The following is a 14,375-nucleotide window of genomic DNA, read 5'->3' on the forward strand; positions in this document are numbered from 1 at the left end:
GGCCTACCTTACCCCTTTTCCACATGATGGCTTTCTTGGTCACTGCCAAGAAAATTTTAATCAAGGATTGGTTTTTATTTGGAATGTTACTTTCTAATAAATAAACCAAATATAAAACTTCACCTCTTTTGGTGAATAACATTTCAGCTATTTACATTGCCATAAAACTTGTGAATAATCTACATCTTTCTTGTCCAGTAACAACTCTGGTCTACTTTAAATCAAATCAATTTGATTTTTCTTTTGTAATTTATGTGAATAGTAAATATACATAGAAAAGTGTATGCCGATTCATCCATAGGGGAGCTACTCCCTTTTTCTTCATATGTATTTATGCATATCTGGTGAATATCAGGTAATTCTATCCAGCTAAATTCATTTATGCAGTGTCATTTTAACCTTTACCACTTAACATGACAACCAGATCCAATTTAGAGCACTGAAAGAAAGCCAATTTTAGTAGGAAAAATACACTGAAATCTTCTTTTAGGGTTCCCTTAGTATTGGTGATAGACTGGCTGACGTCAGTTGAACTGTTTAAGATGTAAAAGTGACAGGAGGTGATCACAGAGTTTTATGACATTTTACATGGGTTTTAATGAATGCCTGAGAGCATGAAAACGTGGAGTTTCATTAAAATATACCGGGTTTCATTAAAATTTAAATAATAAATACATTTTTGTAGCTTTGCTCCATTGTAGGAAAAGGGGTAAAACATTAGTATGCATTAAATCTGCTGCTGCTTTGGTATTAATATGTTAATAGAAGTAGGATCTGCTTCTCAGGATGAATGTTAAACACATTGATCAGAGCAAAGGGAAACATTGCTCTGCTCTGTTAGTCATGGACAAATAGACAATGAATGTTGGGCCTATTGTTTCAGCCTTACTGTCCTTTTGATATTGAATGACTTGCCATAGGCCAGCTTTGAGATGAGATCATTAGTTGGAACTCCCTTCAGCTACTATTCTTGGTTTTGCTGAGAAATGTAGACAATTTATCTGGGAAAACATTTTGTTTTGATAATGGTGTTTGAAAACCCCTTCCAGCCTCCTTGGATTGTCATGTTTTTTTTCCTCTTTGAATGAAAAGACATAAATTAAAGAAACACAAAGGTTTAAAGTTATGCCATAACTTCACCATTGAGCAACTAATAAAATCTACTTTCATAGCAAAAATACTAAGATAGTTTCTCTAGTAATGTGCAGGATTGTGTTCCTCCTTATACAGAAGGACTAAAATAAATTTGAATATGCGTTCTGATGAGGTTATTTTGATATATCAAAAGAACTTTTTTCAAAATAACCCTTAAACAGGTATTAAACATACTTTTCATTAGTCCCACATTTCTGAATTAAAAGTGGCATAATTATTCTACTTTCAAGTGTTGTTACCATTAACTATAAGAAAATCATCATAATTGTCACCATAATTAACAGAAATAAAGGCTTCATACAGTCTGTGTGTAACCAATCTGTGTGTGTTTAACCTAGTGAATTGTGTTACTGAAATAAACTTGTATTCAAAATTATTAATTCAGTTTTTAGATCTCGATGAGGAATTATGAAAATTACAGAATTATTGACTGAAGATTGACTACAACATCTCTGGGTGCTGCTTTTCTGCTAGTTTCTCCAGTTGCAGACTCTATTGAGGAACCCATCGGTCAAATTAAAGAGGAAAGCTCTAATATTGATTTCACTGAATAGGAGAAGGAAGACAAAATCAGCAGCAAAGAGAGTGATGGCAGACTATTGGGTAAGACAGTTCATGCTTTTTGGGGGGATCCACATATCCAGTGATTTCCCCCATGTCCACTTTAGACTTGGTAAGATTATTATTGCCATGGATTCTGAAATATGTAATGCAATTTGACAACTTGCTGTCAACGCCTCTGAAAAGTTGTCACAGTTGGCATGATGAGAAGAGTCACACGATTACTTTTAAGATATTAAAACCAACTCATAGTGAAAGCTGTAAACAAATCACAATATATTTATACGGGGTGTGATGAAAAGCTGCAAACAGATGAAACAGCGTTCCTTTAAATCAAGGCTAAAACCCACCTCTTCAGAGTTTCCTTTGATCAGTAGTAATTGGAACATTGATCAACATATTTGCTTGATGATTTTGATGATGGCATTTCATAAAATGTTATGTTTATTGTTTGTTTCACAGCTGGTGACTGCATGATGTTTTAAGATGTGAAGCACGTTGAGCTGTCTTGTTTCTGAAATGCGCTACACAAATAAACTTGACTCAACGGATCAAATCTTTTACGTATCAATGTGAACACACACAGTTACTCTTAAGTTTAAGTTTATTTCAAATTTGATACAAAATGTATAGTCTCATTCTCAACTTGCTGCTGCTACTAACTCAACTCAAAGCAGATCAATTCTCTCATTGTAAAACAAGCTGATATGAAAAAGTTTTTAGCTGAGTGCACTGCTCATTGTACCCTTTGTAAAAGCTGCTTTGGGCTTTTTTAGTGTTGCAGCCTATTAACTGAATGACTTAAGCTGGTTTAGAGGGCTAAAAGTAATAACTTGGAAAAAATATTAGCATATTGGTTCCACTTGGGCAAAGAAAATTGCCTTTAAAACTGTAGGTGACATCAATGCAAGTATTTGTATTCAGTTAGCTCTGTGAACCATACCGCCCGTTACCAACGTGTGTTCTGTGCTTCAGTAGATGGATTATCTTGGAGGCCACAGTGCTGTTTTAACCTTGTCTGGAAGGTCGGGGCACTTTGCTGAGTGCTGAAGTCCCTTGAAAGCTTCTTCCCATATGTTGATGTACGACCGGCTTATTTTTAAGTAATGTTTTGCTCTGTTGAGACTGCTGGAGCACACTGAGTTGTTGTCAAGGTAGACTTTTTTTTTTTTTTAACTCTTCCTGACATTCCATTGAAGAGACCAAACTCAACAGAAAGGGTGCACTGGTGAGATCTGTCCTTGCTCCTTTTTGGCAACAAATCTGTTAGGAAGCTGCAGTAATATTTTAACTTTGCTAGATGTATTTAGACAATTTCACCTCATTTTTCAACCTGTCAGCCAAGCAGGATGTGAAACATGGAGCAGTATGTGATTGCCTCAGTAGATATTAACATGATTTAAATGCCTTTCAACAGAAAAGCAACAAATATTTGTATTCGATATAACTGAATATTGTACTTACAACAATGTTATTTCTTACAATTGTTCATTATTTTGCCTGTGAGGAGAGATTTGAACAAAACTATTGAAAATTCTTTATTTTATTTTAGTAAGAATTAGTCCTTATTAATAAAATTTAAAGTATGTTTATTGGGATAACCTTGTCAAGTGCTTGTTGTATAGAATATATCTCATCAGTGGCTGTATATAGCAACAGTTGGAGGAGAAGCATTGAGATGATACTCTATAAGGTAAGAAGAAAGCATAAGAGAGAACCTAGCTCTGCATGATGCAGAGAAATTGTGTAGAAACAAATAGTCCAATATCACTTTCTCTGTTTGCTCCAATGTTATGAAATATCTTCTGCGAAAACTAAATAGGTTACATTTATGAGGAAATTTAATTTGCTTTGTTAAACTGTACCAATAAGTCAACATTTACATCATACATTGCCTGTGCAACAGCCATTTAATGCAAACTACATTTTCCAGGATTAATTTTCAGAAAGAACAAGCACAATGCTCTGAGTCAATTTAAATCTTATTGAACCTAAAAAATTAACATTTGAAAAAGGAAACATAAGCAGAGCAACATAACAAAAAAGAAATTGCCTAAAGGTTATTAAAAGCAACACTCTTCTTTAACTGCAGCAGCAGGTATTTGAGATGATTTTCTGTCCCTTTTTTGAGCTGAAATCATCCAGCTATTCTAACTGGGTCATCCTTAAGAACAGCTGTCTGTACTAATTTCCTTCTTCAACCTCACATGAGCCACCAATGAACCTCCACCAAACCTTACATCTGCCTCATCCAGTGACAGTCACTGGAGTTTCCTGTCTGATCTTGATGCTTTACCTTATGAGTCATATTAAGTGTTTTTAGTGTTATATGTTACTTTGCATTGACCTTATCTCTGAGTATCTGACACTTTGTAATTTTGAACCCTGCAGCTATGTTAGGGTGAAATCTGGAGGTATGTCCTTCCTCGTGAAATATTTAATCCATTTTTGTCTTAAGGTGGTTTCACCAGAAATAATAATAATAAAAAAAACTTTCTGAAATTTTAATGAGTCTTAAGATTATCTTTAAAAGTAATTACATCCTGTGGGCCTATTCACTAGGTTATACGGCATATTCATTTTTTTTTTGTTTGTTTGTTTCACATAACAGATGATAATCGATTGATACAGATTCAGGGAGATGTGTATAAGACAAGTGCATCTGCAGAGAAATAAAATCAGCATCTGAATGCAGCTTGTTAACAAAGGGAAACATGAAGTGCTCTAGAAAGTCCTAGTAGATGGCTGCAATGGCCTTGTATTTCAGAAAACCAGAGACCTGAGGAATGTGACATTTGCAGTACATGTCTAGTATTCTTCTGTGTGTGTTTGCTCTTGTTTCACAGACTCCAACCTCCACTCACTCCTTGTGAAGCTCTACCAAATTCTTGAATGCATTTTGCGGCACAATTCTCTCAAATCTGTTGTTGTTCTGCCTGTTGCTGGTGCATCTTTTCCTACCACACTTCTTTTGTCCACTCACTTTTCTGTTAACATCCTTGGATACTGAACTCTGTGAACAACCAACTTCTTAGCAATGATCTTTTGTGGCTCACCGCAAAAGGTTATTGCGGATGTCAATGGTTGTCTTCTGGACATCTGTCAAGTCAGCAGTTTTCCCCATGACAGTGTAGCCTACTGACCCAGAGAGAGAGACTGTTTAAAGGGTCAGGAAACCTTTGCAGGTGTTTGGAGTTAATTAGCTGATTAGGATGTGACACCACAAGTTTCCATTAATGACATTTTCCACAGTATTTTAATTTTCTGAGACACTGAATTGTGGGGTTTCATCCTCTGTAAGCCATAATCAAAATTGAAATTACAAGAAACAATGGCTTGGAATATATCACCTCAAGTATGATGAATCTATGTTATATATGAGATTCATTTTCTAAGACAGCTATCAAGACATATTGCTCTTTACGACGACTGGGTTTGAAGACTCCTGTTCAACACAGTAGTTTTGAAAGAAGCAAAGTCAACACACTAATATTCAACCACACGTCAGCTGGTTCTTTTGGGTCAGACACATTGAGAAAAACTGTAAATAATTAATGTGGCTGAACCTTCTTAGCAATTGTTTTGAGAGAAAAAGTATTGGTTTTATGCTCGCTGTAAATGCAAGCATGCGTTTTGTTTAGGCAGAGAAGGCATAAAAGGTAAAAACTTCTATATTAGAATGCATTTTCTTTCCTGTTAAACATTATGCTCACGCATAACAGCCTCATTCCCCACTTTGGTCTGACTTTTTGCTGCAGGGATATTTGTTTTAGAGCATGAGCTAAGATATATCTCCGTCTGTTACACTTTGAAACACTTACCATTGTTTCATAATCTTGGGGCAAATATTGATCTGAATAGAGACACATTTTTTGTGGGAATCCATCTTCCTCACGTGTTCCACAAAGATGTCTCATTTTTCCTGCATAAAATATATTTTTTGTACCAAATGTGCTCCCTCTTTACTCTTTCTGTTGACAATAAGCCACAATTCATAAAAAAAATTATTTTTAAGGTAATAATTTTAAAGGTAACAATCCAATATATGTCTACAGCGATACAGAGTCACATTTCTCAAGGGTTGCTACAGATGGAAGGTCACATAGCAGTGTTGTCTTTCTTTGTGAAACTGACTCATAAGCCTTTCTTTCTTTCAGAACAAGTATATTGTAAAACTTCTAGAAAAAACTTAAATAAGGCAAACTGTAATTTGTTTATGTTTCATATTTTCAGTATTTTAGGCTTTCTGTCTTAAAAACATTATATGCTCTTGAACTTATTATTTAGTCTTTGCTGTATTGAAAATATATTTTCTTCTCATTGTTCAGCCAAAAGCCATTCTAAAAGAAGGCAGCATATTTTATATACTTATCATAAAGGCTATACGTCAGTAATGCACAACCATAATACCTGAGCAGCACTTTACTTAAAGTTTTCTGTGAAGATTCAGTATTATTTTATAGACCATGCAGTAGTCAGCTGAACTGCCCGGCTTTAATTTTATGCAAATCCCTTTTGCCATCAAGTCTCACGCCTTTCCTCATTGCACTGTTCACACATTTATTAACACAAACATCCCCCTCACATTGCCATATTACAGTTTGTAAATGTGGTTTCAAAAAAAAAAAGGTTTGTTATTTTGTTTTGGCTTCAATGAATATTGAATAGAAATTCTGCTTTGTGTAATACTAATTGCTAAAAATAGTGTGCCCTCAAGCATGTAGGTCTGACTTAACTTTAGACACAAATTGTGTTGTAATATAGAGTTAGATTGCAGCAGTGAAAGGATCACTCCACCGTGTGCCATCACATGATTTGTGATATGATGAAATTAGAAGTATTTCTGTCATGATGATCATGAGATGCAACCGAAAAGAGTACATGCATCAGCTGATATTGTTTAGCTGCACACTGAGGTCACCGAGTACGAGACAGCACATGCCATTTCTAAAATCATCAAAAGTGAATATAAGGGTCATACAGTTTTAAAATGAATTTTGTCGGGCAGAGTTTGGATTATCTGTGTCTTCTTTTATTGGCCGCTGATGAAAATGAAATTATAAGGGTCATACAGTTTTTATTAGCTTAAGTACTTCCACGGTTACATCAATTATGTACTATGGGAGAATATTTTAAAAGAATATTTCATCTGTTTCACCAGAGGCAAAAGTTAATAATAAACATCAGCATTTCATTTCATTTGCTTTCATGTCACTACATTATTTTAATTATCTTATTTCATTGCACAAATCAGTTTATTTTGCAAAAATAAAAGTCAGACTTCATTCACTGTCTTTGACTAAAAATCCATTTCATTTCTCCTTCCAATTAATGTCTCAATACTTGCTTAGAGAAAGTAAAAAGTTTATGAAAACCCATACTTGTTAGAGAAATTAGTAATTTTGTTTTTTGTATTTCCCTATTGGCTCATTTGCATTTGCTATTTCAAAACCTGCTGTTTTATTTTGATGTGGAACGAGCTGTCACCACTTTTCATAATAGTCATTATTATAAAAGTAACCCATCCTGGTGAAGCTGAGCACTGAATTCTGCACCCTTCATTCTTATCCATGCATTGTTCAAAATTAATATCATTAGATTAACAAAGACTCTAAAGACGAAAGGAGACTGGCTAACTTCCTCACATTTAGATCCATTAGTTTCAACTTATGACTGAGAACCAGGAAATGTTTCTTTGAGTTCTAACATATAGTAGACTTCTTTAAACCACCTGACTGGCAGTGCACAGGAACACGTTTTCAGTGGTAGTGTTGCTTTACTTTTTGCTACAAAAACTATTCCTTTGTAGCACAATTTTACTTAAAGTTTATGAAAAAATGAACTTCTAGATCACATTAAAATTCAAGTTTGAATGAACATTTGCAGACTGTGCTCTGATTTGAAAAATATTTGCAAAGTTTCTTCTATGCTGTATTGTCTCAAGTATAGCCTCAGTCAACAATAAAATGCCTTAAAGATTATGTAATTTGCATAGCCAACAGTCAGACCGTAATTACTGAGCGTGTCTTATTAATTATGTACATTGAATTAAAGCAGATTTAATCAAATTCACTCATGCTGTAAAGGCAACTGAAGGGCCATAAATAAAGGTCTTGTGGACCAGAGCTACTATGTTGCTCATTATAAAAGGTCTGAATTATTTGCTTAATATTAAATTTACTTTAAAACAAATTAGATTAAATGCTGAACACCGAAATGATCAACATAGGACATCCTCCTTTTTAATCTACTTTACTTTAGACAGTCTGTGTTTTTACTTCAACTTGGTCAAGTGTTATCTTTATTTTTTTTTATCAATTCAGCAGTAATATAAAAATACTTCTGCTTTGTTTTCCTTTTGCAGGAGAAGATCTGCGTGTTTGCACCTATGAACACACCTGTTGTACCCAAGAAATGGAAGACCGATTTGGTCAGCAAAGCAAGTTGGACTTTGAAAATCTGCTTGATGAAACCAGCCACACGTTGAGAAGCACATTTGTCTCCAGACATAAAAGATTTGATGGTAGGTCTTTCATTCTTTAATGCTTTTCTCATATTTATTTATTTTTTTAATTTCTTTTCTTTTGAAAATTATTTAAATACTTTGTCACCATATTGCTGTCGGCTGCAGAAAGCAAAAATCAAAGGATTTATACTGCTATACCTAATTGTAAAGAATTGTCTGAAGTTTTTTTTTCTTCCATTCGGAAGAGAGGAGTTGTGAAAATCTCATTAATATGCTTCTGTTTGGATTAAACAAACACGGTTTCTTGTGCAATGAATTGACAAGGTTCACATAAAGACGAACTACATTATTGAGACTGCTTGGAGTTTTGTGCAATGTGTGATTTTTGTCTCAAACATTATTTCACTCTACAAATCACCATTTGTTTAATTAGTTTCTTTTGAATTGGAACATACTGAGTTTTAAATTAAACTCTTTATCTCAAAATTTTAGCACTGTTTTTTATTTCTCTCAAGAATTATTTTTAGGAATATAATTTTTTTCTGCAACCATTAGACTGTGTTAATAGCTGCAGCTTATCATGAAGGACAAAGCCTGGCAGGGTTAAACTTGTCAGAGGAAAGATTCCTTGTTATTTTTTAAAATGACTGACACACATATCCTTTTAATTTTAATAAAAACCTTTGAAGTGTTAAAGCTAAAGAGCCCTTTAATTCTTGTCTTTTATAATCTTAGAATATTATCAGTATTATCACATGAGGATAATAAAATGTATGATCATTAAATCTTGGTAATTATTACTGTGCAAGATTCCTATCAAACACCTTGTAAATCTACATAAATAAATAAAGATAGCTCATTCTACTTAGCCACTCTTTAAGAAGGAAGATACAAGATAACATATTTAAGTAGGGCAAATCTGCTTGTTAATATTTGTTCATCAAGAAATGGTTGCAATTCAATTTCATCATCCCTAAACGTGCGCATACCTACAGTCTAGGTGTATTCATTTAAAAAATGAAAACACCTAGAATTGTGACAAACAAGGCTGGATGATGACCCATATTTATCTTTGCATCATGCAAAATCACTGAGGATAATCAATAAATGCATAAATATATACAGTTTATATATATATTTAATCACAAGCTCAAAGTTAAGAACTGCAGGAAAAACATAAATCTTGGTACCAACCAATTGTCAGGATAAGGACCAAAACATATGATCAAATTCGTACAGAAGAGGTTTAGACTCCAGATCAACCTTCTTTCCAGGCTATCTCGTTTTCCAAAGATAAACCCCATAGATTTAGAAGAGAAAAGGGCAAAATTGAGGACCCCGATTTCTGAATGTTGTAGAGATCATGTACAGAGATCTCTGTGTCCTTGAACTTTGAAATGTTATATTAGAAAAAGAAGGATCAGTGTTGTCTTTTAGGTGCAAAGGGTGAACTGCCGGAATGAAAATGGTACAGCACTGCCAGTTTAGTTAAATTACAAGTATTTTAATATTGAATATTTTCCCCAATTAATAAATGTAATCAAATCAAATTAAAAACACAACATGTTTGATAGTGTTATTAAGAAATAACTAACAAAGACTTCTCTAATTGTCACACTACAGTCAACCTCTGAAATAAAGAGTAATTATCTGGGGATGTTTATACAGTAGTTTATTAGGATTTGCTGCAACAGTCTCCACAGCAGTGGGATGCTATAAAGAGAAATAGGAAATTTTGAAACCTCCGATTACAAACTAATATGTTAACAGTTTGGGGAAAATTTATTTTACAGATCTTGTGTAGTACCATATTTGAATGTACAGTATATTAGAATAAAACTGTTTCACAAGTGCAGAAAAAGAAACATGAAATAATTGCATAGTCTTAACTCCTATAGCTTCATACAAATTATTGAACTACACATTATATGTTCTACCTGTATACTATACTTCGTAAATGGATATCGTCACTTTCCTAAAATAATGGCCTAAGTAATTTTTTGCCAAAATTGACGGGTATTTTAGGAAGGTAACAATAAGGGATTCCTGAAAGCATAAATAAATGATACTTAAATTTCTCATTAAAAAAGAGTGGTGAAAACCAACCATTTTCCTGCAGTAGAAATGATGGGTGAAAGGGGTGGGGATTGGGTGCGGGTGTTTCCAGCAGCAGCACTTATATGCATGACTCCAGGCTATCTTTCTTTCCCTTGGGATTTGCTGCCACTCTCCATATTTTAGTCGCAATAGTCAAAGATGTCCTATGCAGAGTTTATGCCAGACACTGTCTGTGTTTGCTGACAAGCTGCTTAGGATGTGTGAGATGTTGTTTCCTTGATTAATATTTAATCTCACTGTTGATACTGTTTGTAATCAGTTTGAAATGTGTCTTTGCAGCAATAGATTATTCAGTACAATGTTAGTTTCTCTTTTGCTCTACCATAATATTTTCTTGTGTTTTTCTTAATTCTGCTCCAAAGATCTAAACAAGACCTCAGCATTGAGTTATTTAAATGCCCTTTCTAATCCATTTAGCACCTGACTCTGGTGTTCCACCTACGCATAGTTAATGTACAGCCCTTGTGTATGTTCATTTCCTTGTGCAGACTTTGATGAGTCTACGGTTGTTACGGTTGTTGGCAGTTGTTAAGCAGCCCACACATATTTCTTGTTCAACAACCATTTATTATAAAGAGAGCATGCATTTGGTCTTTTAAGGTCGTCCACACTTAGAAATATATTCAAAGCACCTGTGTGAGTGTTTGAACTATTGATGTCCACTCTCTGACCCCATATAATCCATAATTTTATAAGGAGAAAATCTAAGAGTTTTAAAACCCTTCTTTTTCAAATATGTTCAGCTTGTAGTTCAAAATAGCTGTATATATTTTCCAAAATGAAATCAAGAAATGTGTAGAAAATAAAGAAAAAAAAACTTGCTCAAGGCAGCTGAGAACTAGACGTTGCTGCTGAGTGATGACATTATGTATGGAATACCACATTAAGGCATCATAACAAAATGGCAATCCATGACAAAAATGGTGATAGCAAAATCTCTAGTTTTAGTTTGAGTTCATAAACTGGAGAGTTATATAGTAATTTATTCAAAAAGGTCAGGAGAAATGTGGCTGCTGGATTCTAGAGACCTACAAACAGACACTCTACCCGTTAACGTTGCATTAACGTTGGCCATGCACCAGTTGGGGGAATGATCACTTTTGCCATAAACTACAAGATGAAATGCTGAATTTCTGTCAGTATTCAGGTTAGATGGATCAATGTCTGGTTGTTCTGACCAGCATTTGCACACAGGCCTTAATACTCCAATCTCTCCAAGCAAGCATGTCATCAGAATAAATTTTATTTTATTTTATTTTATTTTTTTAGCATTACCCCTTACACTGGATGCGGCTCTACTGCAATTCCCTTATGCAAATAAATTAATTAATATATGTTGTGTTTTGAGAAAATTTATTTTTTTGTTGAGTTTTAAATATCTGAAATGTTGCTAAGACCTTTATTGTTTCATCCATAGTTTTCACTCAATAGCATTGTTTGTTTTATGCAGTTATTATGCATGGTGGCAAAATCTGAAATGGTGTAAAGTTGATGCTGCCCACCTTGCTTTGCTCACAGTGAGAGGTAGAGCAGTTAAAGGCTTTCCTCTGCCTACATCTACTTGAAAGTTATGCAGTTTTGGATCGGAGTTCAGTGGATATTCAATATATTGAATATTCTATCAGATGTATTATCTATTGATATTGATCATGTGTCTATTGTGACATACGTTGATACTGATTTATTGTCCATCTCTTTACTGGGTATGTATTTTCTTTGGAGTCCGTTCTGTGGTGGAGTGAAGCGGAGATGCAAGCAGTGTAAATTGAGGGTCGTACAATTATTGTGCAAGTCTCCCTTTTCACCATTTTACTTGGACGTGCAATTGCTTCACTAATGCAACTGTTTAGAAGTAATTCTGAGGATACTGTTTTATTTAACAAATGGCTAAACATTTTAACATATTGAAGATTTTTTTTTCAGACAAGAAACAGGGGAGAGAGAAGGCAGGAAAACTTGCAATATAGTGCCAAAGATCGAACTTATATAAATACATGTGATATATCTGTAATTTAAGAAGTAATTGTGATTTTTCCACATATTATGTCAGGATTTTTAACATTTCTAAAATAAAGCCGTTTTACAGACATTTCCTTCCACCTTAGTGCATTTAAAGCCTGATTTTAAGTGCCACTGTGTAACTGGGTGGTAGTTTTGCATTAGATATGAACAGAAGGAAATGGAGAAATAAAAGGACTCTCTCTTCCACTCAGAGCAGCTCTTTTTGGTCTGGCCAATCGATGACCCAGTTTATGATTGACATGTGGAATTTAAAGTGCGGCACAATAGCTTGTTTCATGTATGGGAATGAAACCTCAAAAGGGCTGAAAACCAACTTGCGTGTGTTATTGTTTGCGCTTTTAACTGTCACCTACATAGTGATGGACTCCGTCTCCGGCTGGTTGGAGTCCTGCTGAGAACACGGAGAGTTCTGCTGGTAATAACAGCTGTTTACTCTACAGCATACAATTTCTGTAGCTTATTCAGGCCTGGTTTTATAGATGGAGGTTTTGTCAATGCTGCTGTTGGAAACATCCGACTGGTTTCAGTTTACCTTGCAAAAGCATAATAATAATACATAATACTTTGAACTTTTTCACATCATGTCAGGCCATAGACGTCAATACAGTTTTTAGGGATTTTATGTGATCGATCAACACAAAGTAGTGCACAACTGTGAAGGTAAAAGAAAAATAATACTTTCTAGAACGTCCTTTTTGTGAGACTGAAGACAAAACAACACTATGCTTTTTTAGTTACTTATTGTACTACCTATTTCCCTTCAGTTATCTGCGCTACTATGTGCCTTTCTGTCACAGAAAAGCCAAATAAAATGCAGAGCAGTTTGTTGTTAAATGACAAAATGTAAAAAGGTTAAAGGGTTAATAACACCTTTGCAAGGTCCTGTATGTTACTTGGTGTATTTATTTGATGTGGTAAGCCTTGAAATTAGCTGTTATTACTTAATTGAATTTATAGCGCTGGATAAATAAAGATAAATAAGAGTCATTTTGAAATGAAAAAACTGGAAAATTAACCTGATCACTCTTCTTGTTTTTTTCCCCTTCTTCTATCTGGCTAACTTTATAATTACAATTTCCAAAAATACTTTTTCTCCACAAGTTCATAAAAATCTCTCTACTTTTATTATGTAGCTCAAAAGTTCAAAAAATGAGTACTGTTTCAAGACTGTTGAAATAGACTACTGATATCTTTGCCATCACAGAGATCATCCATCAATAGAAGCATAGAAACTGAGAGCAAGGAAGCTCTGTAAAACCTCTGCACAGCCTTGTGTACACAGCAAGAAGTCAGTGCCAAACAGAGATTTGTCAGTGAAATATTATGAGCTTCCGGCATGCCAAGATTATTAGATATGCTGTTCCCCAATATTTCACTATTGTCTTTTTGCATCTTAATTTGGTCAAACATCTTTATTACTGATGTGTTAAGATTTATGAAAGCCTTACACATTTTTTTTTTTGCCTTTTGCTACATTTCCAAACAGAATGCTAATTAATTCAGTGACGATGTATTGTTTTCTCATGCTTTCAGATTCAGACTATTCATAATGAGCCATAATTATTCATTCTAATCACTCCGAAACAGGACAGCTTACATAACTGTCTTATGCACATTGAGAATAAACTGCTCATATTTAGTGATTATTATTTTCTAAATTTAATAATGACTGCACTGAATTTATTTTAAATTAAATTATTTATTTTTGAGTGAACTTTTCTCAGAAGCTGTCATTATTCATTTAGCATATCCCCCAGCACTGCTGACTGATCCTATTAAGTAAAACTCATCAATAAGGCACAAGTAATGTTTGAAACTCTGCATATTTAATATTACCTGAGTTCATTCTAGTGCTGTTCTTTTTTTATATTGGATGTAAAACAAAAGGAGCCTGTGATGAAAGATACAAAAGTGTAGCAAAAGGTAAGCTAATTTTATCAGCTCCCCAGAGGAACTACTGCAGTCATTTAAAACGTATTAAACCTGATACGACGTGGAAATGGACAATAATTATTTGTGACAACGTATCAACTTCATTTCACACTAATTGTAT

General features: G+C 34.2%; 1 protein-coding gene across 2 annotated transcripts in view; it reads left to right on the top strand.

Moving 5' to 3' along the window:
• The window catches only part of LOC102223888 (glypican-6-like), a 101,192-nt gene that overhangs the window by 23,441 nt on the left and 63,376 nt on the right, over positions 1–14,375 (top strand). For both annotated transcript variants that reach the window (XM_005799388.2, XM_023337379.1), the window contains exon 2: positions 8,081–8,239. In XM_005799388.2, the coding sequence (XP_005799445.1) occupies positions 8,081–8,239 (159 nt within the window). The remainder of the gene's footprint in view (positions 1–8,080; positions 8,240–14,375) is intronic.

The sequence above is a fragment of the Xiphophorus maculatus genome, chromosome 7 (genome assembly GCF_002775205.1).
Source record: "Xiphophorus maculatus strain JP 163 A chromosome 7, X_maculatus-5.0-male, whole genome shotgun sequence".
Lineage (NCBI taxonomy): Eukaryota > Metazoa > Chordata > Actinopteri > Cyprinodontiformes > Poeciliidae > Xiphophorus > Xiphophorus maculatus.